We start from the raw sequence: 15,000 nt of genomic DNA, 5'->3' as shown, positions 1-15,000 counted from the left end.
CCGGAATATGAGCATATTCTGTTTTTTGCCGGTGTTTACATGGCCGTGCGCGACCGGGTTATTGCTAATATTCCGGTTTTGAACGGGTTATTGGCTGCATGTAAGCGTAGTCAGTGATTTATTGGTAACTTGTAATTACTTCAGGATTTCTTTCTTGGCATTTGGATTTCTTAATGAAAATTTGTTGTTATTGATCCAAGGTCTTTAAAGCCACGAATGTTTTGGCTCTACAACACACCCTAAGTGAGCGTCTGATAACATATTTGTTTGTCCAGCATTTAATGTCTTCATTTGCCATGAATGCTCTGAGGTTCAGTGTTGGATCAACACAAATTTCCTCTTTGCAGTCAATGTTTGTACATCCATCACTTCTTTTTAACTTCTGTAGTGGATTATACATTGTTAAACCCCAAACTAAGTTTCTTTGAGTCAGGCAGAGGGTTATGAGCCAAGCTGAGCTGAATCAGGTAAAGACTTAGCTGAACCATTTTTAATGTATTTGTAGAAGCTCGTCTCCTTTTCCCAGAATTAGGGTGTTGAATATAGCAGTAACTGCATTGTTCCCTGCTCCACAACTGTCACCAAAGCAGCTCCTGGGTAACTCCAAATATGCCGATCAGATTTAACGAGGCACATTTCATCCAAACAACTCGCACTAATGCCAGTTTATTCCAACTGCGCTACCCACAGGCTTAGCTCCCAGTCACCCGCCGCTCTGAATTTATCCGCTAAGTCCCCCAAACACACAAACGCAGCATTATTGCTTAGTCTGCCCACACATATACACACCCATTCTCTCACATGTGTACACACACACACACACACACACACACACACACACACTCTTCTTTCAGTTACATAAAACAAATAAGTTTGTGTGAGTGTCATTTCAGGCCAAAATGAATTGACTACATGATCAAAGAGTACGCATCACTTTGTGAAATGCTAGCAAAATTGAAGATAGTCACCACTACTGGAAATGCCAAAATAATGGCTGTAATTTAATGGGTGTAATTAGTTCTGTGGATTAGTTCTTCAGCGTGATCCTGTCATTAAAAAAAGTACGGCTTGTCGGGTTTGGGATGTTGTCTCATGTTGTGGCTGTGTGTACACATGTGTCTAGCTGAATAAAAGTCCCAGGGAATATCTTTGTTAATTTGCCCTTTGCTTAAGTGATGAGACTACACATTAGCCTAATAAAGTCGCTGTTTAATGGCTTATCCAAATTCTGAACAACGGTCGAGAAAGCCTTCAGGCTGAAGGGTAAACTTACTGTAGACCAGTTTCTATTCTGTCCCCATCCTTACCTTACCCTGCCAGTAGCTCAGCTGTCAGTCATGACCTGGTCCAGTCATCTTCATTACTCAGAGTGAGTTGTTGTGCCACTGTTATTTTGTTGCTAAGGGAAGAAATGTCCACGAGACCTATGCCAGGTCATCCACTGGGCCACCAAACCGCAGCATTGGCAGAATTGCCACCCCACAGCTCAAGCGCGGCATCACAAGTAGCAGAATGCATGCACATACACGGATACAGTCGGTCAGTGCCACGTGTGGCTGTCCAGGGCTGTCACAATGTGTCCATGTCCTGTCCTTCGTTGTGTACCAGACCCTGCCTGTGTCACAGTGTGTCAGCCTGATTAAAACAGGTCTGTATGCAAAGAGCCATGCCTCAGCTTTCTGAGACGGAGATGGGCTTTGATTTTCATAATCCTGTCGCATCAGTGTGCCCCGGCCCCTTAACACACACATGCTGACAGGGCAGGAGTGAGTGTCAAAGCAAACAAGAGAATTTCTTTGTGCCGCAGTGCTAACAAGCACAAAGAATTTGATAAGGCTGTGTAGCTTCACACATGTAGTGGTGTTGATTGTTGAACATCTTTCTCAGAAGTGGAGGTAGTGTCCCAAAAGAGAGGCTGAACCTACACATTTTTTTCTTTTTATGAATATGATGCACTGAAATAATGATACATAGTTGGAGTGTTTTTTTTGTTTGTTTTTTATCATATTGTATGAGTAGACATTCTTTTGTTCTTGTCTCAATCTTAATCTTCACATTTCACTCATTACCAGGACAGCAATAATTATTCAATTGTATTAATTATTTGCTTACTGTCATCCCTGCTCTGCATAAGAGTGTCAGCTAAATGTTTAATTTGCAAATGCAACTTTTCTAGCTGACTAATCACTTGTTTATCTTTCTCCGTAGTCCCAATACGCTCCACCAGGTGGCCTCATATCTGTGTCTGCTGCCAGAGCTGCCTGAAGGTCAAGACACCACCTATGAGAAGGAGGTTCTCCTTGAGCTGCTGGTAAGTGCAGTCTTGGCTTTCAGTAAATTGTCCATGCGGGCTTATGAGTTTTTAAGTCTCAGTGGTCATGGTTTAAACTAGGACCATTTTTAGCAGAAAACATGGTATTATTGCTTTCCAGTACATAAAATATTAAAATATTCATCCTAGACCATATTTAATGCCTCAGACGTTTACATTTATTAAAGAAAAAGTGTAGTTGTATGAGGGAATGAAGCAATACTTCAGGCACTATGTGCTTGTCACCTGGCATTATAAAATATGCATCATTGGTATTGGTGCACCTTTACAAACAATGTTGGTGAACCGTTATTTTCCAGAACAATAACTGGCCAGTCAGCGCTACGGCATAATAGGTTTTGTGTTTCTCATTTTAAAGTCATTAATTGAAGCCCTTGACCTTGGAATACATATAGTATCCCCTCTCTGCTGCCCGTCCCTCTTGAATTTGCCTTCTAATCCAATTACTGCTTTATGTGGGCATTTGTGTGACGTAGGGTAAATTGAAGACGGTGCTGATGAGATAGAGGGCCTTTTTTTCTTTTCTTTTTTTAATTATCTCTTGAAAGGCCAGAGCTAGTTTGATTGTGCTCTCTGGTTCCCCTTCCCTTGCTCTCCCAATTTTCATTTTTAAAACCCCTCTGGGAAACTACTGGACCCTTATCCCGCTAGTCTGCCCAGTACACATTCACATGTGTTGTAGACCTCTTGATCAAAGTGGCTGTTCCAAGGCTGCCCTGTGGTTATTCATAATTGCCCACTCAGACCCTCCCCAGGTCCTCTCTGAAAAGCGATTGAGAAGAGCTTTTTCATAATTATCTGATTAGATTGTTGCAGAAGACAATATCAGGGGACTCATTTGTTTGCGCCTGAGGTTGCCCCCAACAACCAACATCTCTGACTGAGTGGGTTTAAGTGGAAGGGGCTACAGAACTAGAACTCTGCCATAGGGGTCGAACGATACTGTTTTAAAAAAAAAATATATATCTATATTTTTAGTAGCTAATGAAACCGATAACCGATATGCATTTACAGTAAAATTTAAATCTTTTAGTCAAAATTAAGATTTAAATAAAATACTTTGATACAATATATGTCTTGTATTAAATCTTAAGTAAATGTTATTGTAACAAAAAAATACTAAATTTAACAACAGCAAACGTCCATTTCAATATAATACATAACTACTGATGCATTAATGCATTCGAAACTTAAATGTTGCAGCTGGTAAATGTGGAGCTCATTTTAATTGATTTTAAGTCATAGTTTTAATTGCAAGCAATATCATCATTGACCTAACGTTACCCATTCAGAGTTTTTTGCCAGTCATCTGGCTATAGGCCTAATGAACCAGAAAATGAATTCATGGATGTTTGCAAAGGCGTTCAAATTAGCTGCAAGACTCAACGTTGTTGTCAGCGAACATTGCATATAACGTGAAAACATTGTCTCATACGGATGAGTAATCTTCCGATTGCAGGGTGGAAGCTTAAGTAAATCACTGTTGCACTGGAACCAATGCTAGTTTAAGATTAAACATTTAACTATCGCTCCATATTGATTAACTCATTTTATGCTAATGGTCATGTTTACACTTCAAGCTAACATTATCACCACAAAAACGGATTAGGGTGTTTTTGCAAGTTCAGTGTGGAAGATTATAATGTTTTTAACTTCGGAAATTCCGGCAGCCTACCTTCCAAGCTTAGCGCGACCAACTCCACCGGAGCAAAGGCGTCTCTGCTCGAGGCTGCTGCATGTCAGCAGCAGCCAGATGGTGTTGACTGTTGATTGGCTATTAGCAGCGAGGTTGAGTGTTGATTGACTATTAATCATGTAACATCTAGCCAATCAGATAGTGTTGTGGATGGGACATTACGTATGACTCAGTGGTGAGTGAAACCGGAGCAGAGGGAGAGACACAGAGCTGTAGCAGAGCCAAAGTAGCGCACTTTTTAATTAATTAACTTTATCGGTTATCAGTCAAATAAAACCGATACAGATAATCTGCAAATTGCCATAACGGCCCCGATAATCAGCCTGGCCGATCCCTGCTCTGTCACTCGATGTAATTTTAGCGCCTTAAAATTAGGGTTGGGTACCGAACCGGTACTTTTTAAAACAATTACGATTCCTAAACCGATTCTTGAAAAATGACATAAAGTCATTCAAGAGTTTTTTTTAAATTGAAAATTATTTAAATTTAACAATATATTAATGTTTTAAAGTACTTAAATATATAATAAGTAAACCTAAGTCACCTAACACATAACTACAATAATTCAACAAATAACAGTTATACTATTAACAAGTAACAACAAAATAAATGTTGAGTTGGTATGCCAACCAGCTTCAAACTTTAGCAGTTCTTTTGCAGAATATTACCATATTTGCCTTCTCTGGCAATATACCACACCTCTCCTGACTTATGGCATGTCCTGCACAGGAGAAAACTCTCTCAGACAGTGTCCAAGAGGTCTGTACACACCGAGGTATGAGTTTGAAAGGGCAGACAATTTGGGGAGGCTTTCCCGCCTCCCCCACCACCAGGCTACAGGGTCTTGTCCTGAAAGATAGACTAGCAGAGCAAGTGTAATATGTTTACTATGAGATCATGTGCAGTCAGTGAATGGTTAATATGCTTTTACGTCCATTTTGGTGAGAAGGAAAAGGGAGAAAGGAAAAAAGAGTCTCCGCTGTCAGACAGAGGGAAAATATTTCAGTCGGAACTTGAGTCGCAGGCGAACCAATCAGCTGGCTTGAGTCAAGCTGAGACGGGCCAGTTCAGATTGCTGCAACTTTTACCTGCAATGTTCTAAAACGATTTTGTCTCCTTGCAAATCTTTGGTCTGAACTGGGCTTTATATACAAAACAAACGATTAATCAAAAAAATAATCGCCAGATTAACTGATAATGAAAGTAATCGCTAGTTTCAGCTCTAGTATATACATATGAAAAAAAGCCAGTGACATCATAATTACCCAATAACTTTCATATGTGTTGACCATCTTTATCTAACATTAAAAGATCCAGTTATAATACCTGCATAATACTGTTGCTTTTGTTTTAGTTCTTCTAGATATCCTATGACGTGGTTGCCAGTCCTTCTAGACACGAACACTTGTAAACAAATATATATATGGTTTAATTATCCAAAATATGTGTAAAAGTTCAGCCCTTAATGTAGCCTTTATTTATATGCTCATTAACAAGCACGCACATTTTAAAACACACTGGCCACCTGAGGTCTAGCTGCATCCTCTACATTTAAAATGACAAGTAATCCGTAGGCATCCGTTAAACCAGATGTTTACCGTGGGTATGATGTAACAGATTTGTTGTGACCTGATTTTGTCAACGCTTTTTTCTTTATTACCTGGTCTGTCTTCTAGTAAGAGAGAAGATATAGATCATAGACATTAAGCCAAAGGGACAGAGGAACATTTTGGTAATTAACCCAATTTTTCTCTGTTTGTGTCTTCTGTCTCGCTCTCTCTCTGTCTCTATTTGCCACGCACACACACACAGGTGTCCCGTCATGAGCGCAGAATCTCTCAGATTGAGCAACTTAACCAGATGCCTCTTTATCCAACAGAGAAGATAATCTGGGATGAGAACATCGTCCCGACAGAGTACTACTCAGGCGAAGGTGTGTATTGCATGTGTGAATTGTGATTGGGTTTGCATGTCTGTGTGAGTTAACGTACACTTGAGCACGCATGCTAATTTCAGTGTCTAGTTGGTGCCTCCTACTCCCAAGTCTACACCCGCACCTTGTGTTATCACTTATCCTGAGGGCACTCATCTGGCACTGAACTGGCACCTCTCTTGGGGAATCCTCTTTAGTTGGCAAGGACACCTTAAACAACTCGCATACCACTGACCTTTTAAAGGAACACGCCGACTTATTGGGACTTTAGCTTATTCATCGTATCCCCCAGAGTTAGATAAGTCCATACATATCCTTCTCATCTCCTTGTGTGTTGTAACTCTGTCTGACGGCGCCACCGGTAGCATCCCAGCACAGAACCTGCAGGTAACTGGTTCCAACAATCCTACTGCTCCGAATAAGTGACAAAATAACGCCAACATGTTCCTATTTACATGTTGTGATTTGTAGAGTCACAGCGTGTACAAAAAACTACGTAACATGAGACACCGCCATCTTCTAACCCTAAACAAACTGGGAACTATATTCTCAGAAAGGCTTGCTGCAAAGCAAATCACTCTGCCCAAGTAGCAGAAGTACCTGAGCTTCGCCTTCTGAGAATATAGTTCCCAGTTTGTTTACGGTTAGAAGATGGTTGTGTCTCATGTTATGTTGTTCTTTGTACACGCTGTAACTCTACAAATCACAACATGTAAATAGGAGCATGTTGGGGTTATTTTGTCACTTATTCGGTGCAGTAGGCTAGATGGAACCAGTTACCTGCAGGTTCTGTGCTAGGCTAAGCTACCGGTGGAACCGTCAGACAGCGTTACAACACGCACGGACACAAGAAGGGTATGTATCGACTTGTCTTACTCTGGGGGTTATGGTGAATAAGCTAAAGTCCCAATAAGTCGGCGTGTTCCTTTTTAAACCCAAATCCTTTAAGTATATTACTTTGGCTGTAACAGGTAGGCATTCAGTAGTCTGTGTAGAAGCAACATTTTACACAGTTGATATTACAGCCGTAGCTTCATATAAATTTGGTCATTCTGTAATTGCCGAAAAAAAATTATGAGTTTTAATGATTGTGTGTAATTACTCACATATTTAAATTATTATTCACTCTGTCCGCTCTCTGTCTATTCATTTGTTTTGTCTTTTCAGGCTGTCTAGCACTACCTAAGCTGAATCTCCAGTTCCTGACTCTCCATGACTACCTGTTGAGGAATTTTAACCTCTTTCGTCTAGAGTCCACCTATGAGATCAGACAGGACATAGAGGATGTGGTGTGGCGTATGAAACCATGGTGAGATGTCCTCAATTCTGTAAAGCTACAGGAAATTTGATCCAGAATATCTTATTATCTTGGTGCAAAAATGTAAATGTTCTCAGATTTTTAAAAAGACACATACTCATATTGTCAATACATTCAGTGAAATGCTGGCCGTAGATATTGAAAAGGAAGTGGTAAAGCCGTTTTACAGTAGCCGCAGCCAAGCGCTGGCCTGGATTTATGGCACGCGAGCAGAGTTCTCGCACCACTTTTTTTTTTTTCAGCAGAGTGCGACAAAGTGGAAACAGGAAGCATGAACAAGCTCCTGGGCAACCGGATGCCAGGACTCTCAGAGTGACTGCAAGTCTCTTGTAAACTTACTGGGTTAAGATGAGTTATTTTATGGCGAATGAAAGGCTTGATCCGACCAAGTAGGTCATCGAATCAAATTGAAGCATTGACGTCAATGCTGCTGCCAGTTCTGCCGTTGTTTATCTTTTTCTTCTTCTTCTAGTCCGTAGAAAGAGCAAAGTCGGTAGCCTTTCCTCATTAGTGCCACCTCTGTTCAGGAGAAGACTGCAACTAGCGTGGGTATAAATAGTAAATGGTTACGGCGATTTCATGACGTCACATATGCGCGGCAGCTGGGCTGCGGTTACTGTAAAACACGCTGTAAAAAGCTCAAGTGCAATAATAGTTAGAATTAAAGTTTAACTTATATAAAAGTTACAGGTTCTGAGTGTTAAATAGGATTCTGGAATACAGATAAGCTCTCTGGTTCCTTTTTCTGCCTAGGTAGAACAAATTTCTACCATTAACTCAGCTACACTTTGTCTTTTTAGATCAATGAATGAAGATTCTTATCCTCTGTCTACCTCACAAGGTGGCATGGCGCATTAATAATATTAGAATAGAATTTTATAAGTGCTCCCATTATGTCAACTTATGTAGCAACTTGTTTGTTGTTCCTGCAAAAGTAAATAAGTAAGCAGTAGTGCCATGTGTTGCCCTAAATCCAACTGATTTCAATCTTGACATCAGCCCACAACGCTTGTCTAAGTTGTTGTTGTGTCTGTCCCTCTACGCAGGCAATCGGAGTACGGTGGAGCGGTGTTTGGGGGCTGGGCCAGGATGGCTCAGATGATCACCTCTTTTTCCATAGTAGAGGTTGCCAAGCCCAATATTGAGAGAGCTGGCCTGCCCGTGTGGAGCGATGTCACTGTTAACCTCAATGTACAAGATCATATTAAGCACGAGTGGGAAGGTAATAGTATGTGTGTGTCTGTCCATTATTGGTAGACCATTTTTTGTCAATGCCTTTTTATTTTAATCACATTTTGTGCCAGTCTAGCTGTCCTGCATTCTCTATTTATTATTATTATTATTATTATTTTTTTTAGGATAATGGGAAAGCAAAATAAACAAAAAGATAATTGATCACAAAAAGCATCCTCATACACCTTATGACTATTATTCATCATTACACTCCCCTTTCATTTTGCCTTGCTACAGCGTTTCTTTTCCTCTATTTTCTCTTATTGTGTCTCCTAACAGTCCTAGTAAGCAGTTTATAACCTCCATAAAGTCTTCCTTCACCACTCACTCTATTCCATCCCACTAGGCCTTGACTCATGACCCTTACCTACCTCGTCTTGTGTGGAAGACATGCTATTTCTGTGTAGCCTCTACTACTGAGCCTCTTTGTTTTATTTTCTGATCGTTTTTTCTCCATCTCTCTGTGTGGCTGATAAGGGCACTGTAGATAATGTTAACAGGAGCTTGTCAGCCTTGAAATACATTGATTCATTGGGAACATAGAAAGCACAATGAAGCTTTCGGCAAGCTGAACTGCTATAGCTCTCAAAGAAAGATATAGGATATGTTCACACGCCAATGTCTGCCAATGGTGTATTGCACTAATTAATTTAGAAAATAAATGGGCTCTTTCATTGGGTTAATGCTGTAGAGGTAATGTAGTGAACCCTGGATTTAAAAAGCCTAATAGCCCAAATTGATGTCTTCACTTTCACCCTTTTATGGTTTTACTTTCTCTCCTTTTAATTCTGTGGAGGTATGAAGTATTACTTCCTTCCATGTACTAGCTCTTCCCCCATCGTATAATTAGAGCTTCATGTTTTAAAGATCAGGCAAATGCTGACGGGTGGTTTCTGTCACATCTCCAAAATCCCCCACTACTACTACTGTCTCACCCTCCCGTCACTTCTCTTTCTTCCTGTGTCCTCTCTCTCTCTCTTTCCTCCCTGGCTCTAACCCCTCTCTCTATCCTTTTTACCTATAGGGCTGCGGAAGCATGACGTTTGCTTTCTGATCACGGTGCGGCCCAACCTGCCCTACGGCACACGCTTCGACCGGCGCCAGCCCTTTGTGGAGCAGACTGGCCTGGTATACGTGAGAGGCTGCGAGGTGCAGGGTATGCTGGATGACAAGGGACGCGTCATTGAAGAAGGTATGCTCATATCTGCCCCAGCCTTCCTACACACACACACACACACATCAGTAACACATGACATCCATCCACCTAGTGGAACTCCACCGACAGATCCTCAGTAGAGGGTCAGACTGGTGTTGTCATGGTGACAGTCACAGGGAGACCTGACCTGTTCACATTAACATTCCATTAACCTGAGGTCAACAACAACACCTGAGAGATTTGGGCCCTGCCCCCATTTTCTTTATTGGATTTAAGTGAAGAGCTGCATTGGCTATATCTGGATGTGCTTCTGTAAGAGAACACTGAATGGGCTTGTCCTGCAGGATAGAGTAATTTGTCATACAGATACACTCACCTATATCTCTGAAACAAGGTATTGCCAGCAACAATGCATTCTAGCATTATTTGAGCACAGCGTGAAATTGTATCCGTAAACTACCATATTTCGCTAATAAAAGCCTTCAAATTTGCTGTCAACAAATATAAAACTCAGAGAGTCTGTTTTTGTGTGTGTGTGCACACAGGTGAAATCCCCGCAGATCAAATTCAAATCTCTGGTCTTCCCTGGGAAGTAAAATATGTTTATACAGTAACAGGATCTCCTCTGTTTACTGTGTCGTTTTCTTCCCCCCAGCCCAAAGCATTCGGTCTGAGTGGTTGCTTCACCTAAGCTAGCCTGCAGCCCTGCTATTTTAAGTGTTCGCCTTTTCCCCGTCGGAACATGTGTCCATGCACTGAAGCACTCTTTCCCTCTTATCTGTTTGGATTAAATATGTAGAGGGCAGGGCCTTCTACATAGTCATGCTGCCAGTGTCTTTCAGTGTCTGCTTGGTTAAACTTTCAGATCTTTCAGAAGTGCTACTATAGGTAACTGGTAGGTAGGGTCAGATATAAATCACTGGGTACTTGGCGAAGGTGAAAGACAAGCTGAGAGGTGCATTTTGGGACACTAGTAATAATTGACTTACATATTGTCTTATAAAAACTGTATTGCTTGAATATGGAATATTTGTGTCAAATATGTTACAAACATAAATTCAGTGTGAGTGAAATGCAATGTATCTATGTTAATTGTGTATTGATTTAATCTGACCTTTTTATCAACTGACAGTTTAATACAATGGCACGTAACATGTTTTAACTGTTCACACACCTTGTCCCAGCTTTGTCCACATTGTTATCCCATGGTGTTGAGGGTGTAGCTTCCACTCTTAAGCTATCACTACTCCTTTTAGTAAGGGGGATTTGATGATCCCCACATAGCTTTACCAGTGCGCGCAGACAGGCGCACATTACGGATAAGCACACACATCAGAGGCCAACAGGATTGAGTTTCACTTTCCTGTTCGTCTCCCCCTGCAGCTGCATTCAAGAATCTATTTAGACGTATGTGAAAGCTGCACTTGCTGCACCACACAGGCTCCCTATGGGTGTAAGCCTAAAGCCAGTGGCCTGTCAGTCAAGCATCTAAGCAATTCCTGTTCCTGAGGAGCCATAGTACTGTGGCTAGCAAGGCAAGCCAGGGTGAGCTCTTTTTAAAGGGTTTTGTTTTTAATGGAAGGATAGGATGGAAATTGTTATTGAAACCATGGTTTTAGAATTAGCTGGTTTAGATTCAGTTGAGATATTTACCTTTGTCCTTCTAAAGATTTTTCCTGCCATTTTCTGTTAGTTTTAATGTCCTGGCCTACATTACATTTTTTATTTAGATTGTATAACACTTCGTAACAGTGATGTGAAAAATGGCATTTATTATTAATAATAATAATAATAATTATTATTATTATTATTATAATTTATTAGAATTATTATTTATCACTAAGGTTATCATTACTCTGTCGCTGTAACAAGTAGTCTCCCCAACCATTCTGGTCTAGGACCTGACCCAAAACCTAAGCTGCGAGGAGATGCCAGAACCTTCCGTGTATGGCTGGACCCAAACCAGTATCAACAGGACATGACCAGCAGTATTCAGAGTGGCACCGAAGACCCATATGAGACTTTCAACATCATCATGAGACGCAAACCCAAGGAGAACAATTTCAAGGTTTGGACTATACGCTGAAGCAAACAGATCAGCCCTCACTGTACATTGTATTTGAGTACTTTATCTTCAGACCTTGAGCTCTGGTCCTACCAACACCACCCCAGAGTGATGTATCGCACATATTATACTCTTTTGGGTATTGTAGCTGTAAGGTTGGGACCAGGGCAGCTCTGAGATTACCACCCACTCAAGGCCCTCCCAGTGATCTCTCTCACCTTTTTAAGAAACCATCTGTGGTAGCAAGCCAACATTGTATAGTAGAGCTTTCTGTAGCAATGTTATATTGTCAGTGTAACATTCAGGTGCCTGCAGCAGAACTGCTGTGAAGAAAAAGGTTAAAAGAGATACAGCTGTTAATATTTCTACAAATCAGGTCATAGTAAAGTTATCCATGCAAGTGTGTGAAACTTTTGTTACGTATCTTATCTTCTTATGTTCTTTTGCTGTATTTTGTGGAATTTCTTTTTTTTTTGAATTTTAATCATGCACAAAAGCCTTTTGCTGTCTATCACATCCTTTTTTTGAGAGCTTCTCATTGCAGCTTTGTCAAATCTGCTATTTCTAATTCTGCACACCCATTTCTGTCTTTCATAGCCAGAGCAATGACAGATGATTTTGAAGTTGTTGTTTTTTCTATGAATTTGAAAAGAGCAGAAACTAATGGGTATTCAAGAAACATTCTTCTCCATCTTTGATGTGTGACATAGATACAAGTAAACAAGTTCCCCTACCCAATGTTTGATGCTCAGGGTATTAAGACAGTTTGCAGCTCATTAAAATATAATTGACAGACAAACAAATTACCTGCTGTCCCATCAGCCCACCACAAAGCTATTCTTATCCAGCTAAACCATGGGATGGTTGTCTGTTGTCTGTGCCTCATTGCTCACATTTCTCTCTCTCTGTTTTAGGCAGTGCTAGAGACCATCAGAAACCTGATGAACACAGAGTGTGTTGTCCCAGACTGGCTTCACGACATCATCCTCGGCTATGGCGACCCAGGCAGTGCCCACTACTCCAAAATGCCTAATCAGATCTCCACATTGGACTTCAATGACACCTTTCTGTCCCTGGACCATTTACGTTTGTGTTTCCCTGGTTACACCATAAAGGTCACAGAGGAGAACCCCGATCTGCAAGTCTTCCCTTTCAGGTGAAAGTCAAAGATCCAAGAATCAAATGATAAAGAGAACGGTTTTGTTGAGGTTGATTTTCCTTGATCAAAGTAATTGTATAGACATTCATATTTTATTGAATTGCTGTTGTATAATTTGCTTACTAGATACAAATGATAATACATACATATTGCATTGTATTATATTTTATTATAATAATCCATCTTCTTCCTTTTGCTTTACCAGAATCAAGTTTCCCATCTCAAACAAAGCAGACAAAGTTAAGAAGAGAAAGGCTGATGAAGAAGTGGAAGACAAACAGGAGGGCATGACCTTGATCGTTGAGCCCTATGTCACCCTCAACCGTGGCCCATATCCCTACAACCAGCCCAAACGGTGAGAGGTCAAGGCCAAGACTCAGGCCTTCCCATTCACAACTCAACAAGGTTAGGGGTCAAAAGGCTGTTCAGTGTTTGTTCAAACTTTGACTTCTCTCTGAGGTCAGTGTACTGAGCATACCTTAAGTCCTTAACCTCTATCTAAAACAACTTTTTTTATTATAAAACAGCACAGAGGCTTATTATAGGTGCCCTACTCTGGCCCTAACTATTTTTATGTTTGCCCGTGCTTGTCTCCATGGTATCTGCTCTGACTTGTTTGCCATGTAATGTGTTGGTGCTATTTTGGTTGTTGTTATGCCTACAAGTATTGATGGGATTTTTTTTAATGCAACTAAAGGTGAACAGAATAGGCTTTATTATTCCTGTACTAATTATAACACCACCAAATAATTGCCCTTCATGAAAATGTAAGACTCATTTGGTGGTGTTTTAGCATTTCCAGTTTGCACTTTGATATTTAAATGTTGATAGGAACAACGAGGCCTTTGGGGACGCCCTGACTTAACAATCTTTAAAGATGGTCTCCAAAAACAACACAACAAAACTTGCGGCATTAAGCATCTCTTTTTTTTAAATAATAAAAAAAAAAAAAAAACTAGTGAAAACAAATGTGTTTATGCTGTCAAGGCTATTAAGTAAATCTGACTAATTACTTGATTTATTAATATCCGCAATCTACATGTCTTACAGGAATACAATCCAGTTCACTCCTACTCAGATTGAAGCCATTCGAGCCGGGATGCAGCCAGGACTCACCATGGTAAGGACTTTTTTTTTTCAGGTTTTATTGTATACATTTCTGGCATAAGTTTCAAGACTGAATAGAAGCCACCCACAGAAAATCTGCAATATCTAAATGATCTATTTGACATTTCGGGGACTTACCAATCATAATGTAAGCATAAGTATAACTACTTATGCTTACGTATGATTGGTTGAGTCCGGTGGATATCTGTCACCCTATCTATTTTTCTTTGGAAGATTAAGTTGATAGCACTACAGTCAATCCTAATGTTTCATTTTTGTTTTTTGTTTCTAACTTTATTCTACAGGTAATAGAAAAGGGGAAAGCTTATCGTAGTAGACTTAATTAGAAGGACGAGCTGTGTTAAACCCCATCCCTATAAAATCATCATGCATATCCAGGAGTGTGATGCTGTTGTGGTGAAGCCTCTAGTCAGTCCACTGATGCTGATACTGCAGATGCATACTGTTCTAGCTTGCTGGTATAAAGCCAAAGATTTGCAACTATTAATCTTAGTGATGTACACCAAGGGATTTTCCTCTCCAGTAAATAAGCTATCTCTTTATCTCCATCACTCGTGTAGAGTGATGAAAGATTCCCCTGAAATCCTCTCTGTAATTTTGGCATTGTCAACCACACATACAATGACACATATTACAGCTATGGATAATAATCCAGTTCATAATGCGACATCCACAGCTGTCATTTTAGCCTGCTGTTGTCATTCGAACAGAAGTGTAACACACTTTGTTTTGACAAAACTGCTATTCTGATGTGCTGATTGGAAGCTGGCAGCAGGGTCTGGAGTAATTTATTGTGCAGCTAGCCCTAGGTAAATATGGCAAGTAGGCTATCCCGCAGAGTTGTAAAAACAACTCTACATGCGAAGCCTTTCTCCATTCCTCTCTCCCCCCCCCTCTAACCTTACTCCTTGGCATATGTTGTTAGCAGCCATAACAAACACACACACCCTCCTAATGTATGGGAACCAAGAAACTGATTA

The 15,000-nt window shown here is 40.5% G+C and overlaps 1 protein-coding gene across 1 annotated transcript in view; it reads left to right on the top strand.

Moving 5' to 3' along the window:
• aqr (aquarius intron-binding spliceosomal factor) overlaps positions 1 to 15,000 on the top strand; it is a 79,393-nt gene that overhangs the window by 13,965 nt on the left and 50,428 nt on the right. Inside the window, exons 15-23 of the mRNA XM_039785749.1 lie at positions 2,209 to 2,311; positions 5,841 to 5,961; positions 7,129 to 7,270; positions 8,326 to 8,501; positions 9,537 to 9,704; positions 11,567 to 11,736; positions 12,648 to 12,889; positions 13,098 to 13,247; positions 13,943 to 14,012. Of these exons, the coding sequence (XP_039641683.1) occupies positions 2,209 to 2,311; positions 5,841 to 5,961; positions 7,129 to 7,270; positions 8,326 to 8,501; positions 9,537 to 9,704; positions 11,567 to 11,736; positions 12,648 to 12,889; positions 13,098 to 13,247; positions 13,943 to 14,012 (1,342 nt within the window). The remainder of the gene's footprint in view (positions 1 to 2,208; positions 2,312 to 5,840; positions 5,962 to 7,128; positions 7,271 to 8,325; positions 8,502 to 9,536; positions 9,705 to 11,566; positions 11,737 to 12,647; positions 12,890 to 13,097; positions 13,248 to 13,942; positions 14,013 to 15,000) is intronic.

This window comes from Perca fluviatilis, chromosome 20 (assembly GCF_010015445.1).
Source record: "Perca fluviatilis chromosome 20, GENO_Pfluv_1.0, whole genome shotgun sequence".
Taxonomy (NCBI): domain Eukaryota; kingdom Metazoa; phylum Chordata; class Actinopteri; order Perciformes; family Percidae; genus Perca; species Perca fluviatilis.
Note: the sequence above shows the minus strand (reverse complement) of the source record. Positions and strands in the feature narration are given on the sequence as shown.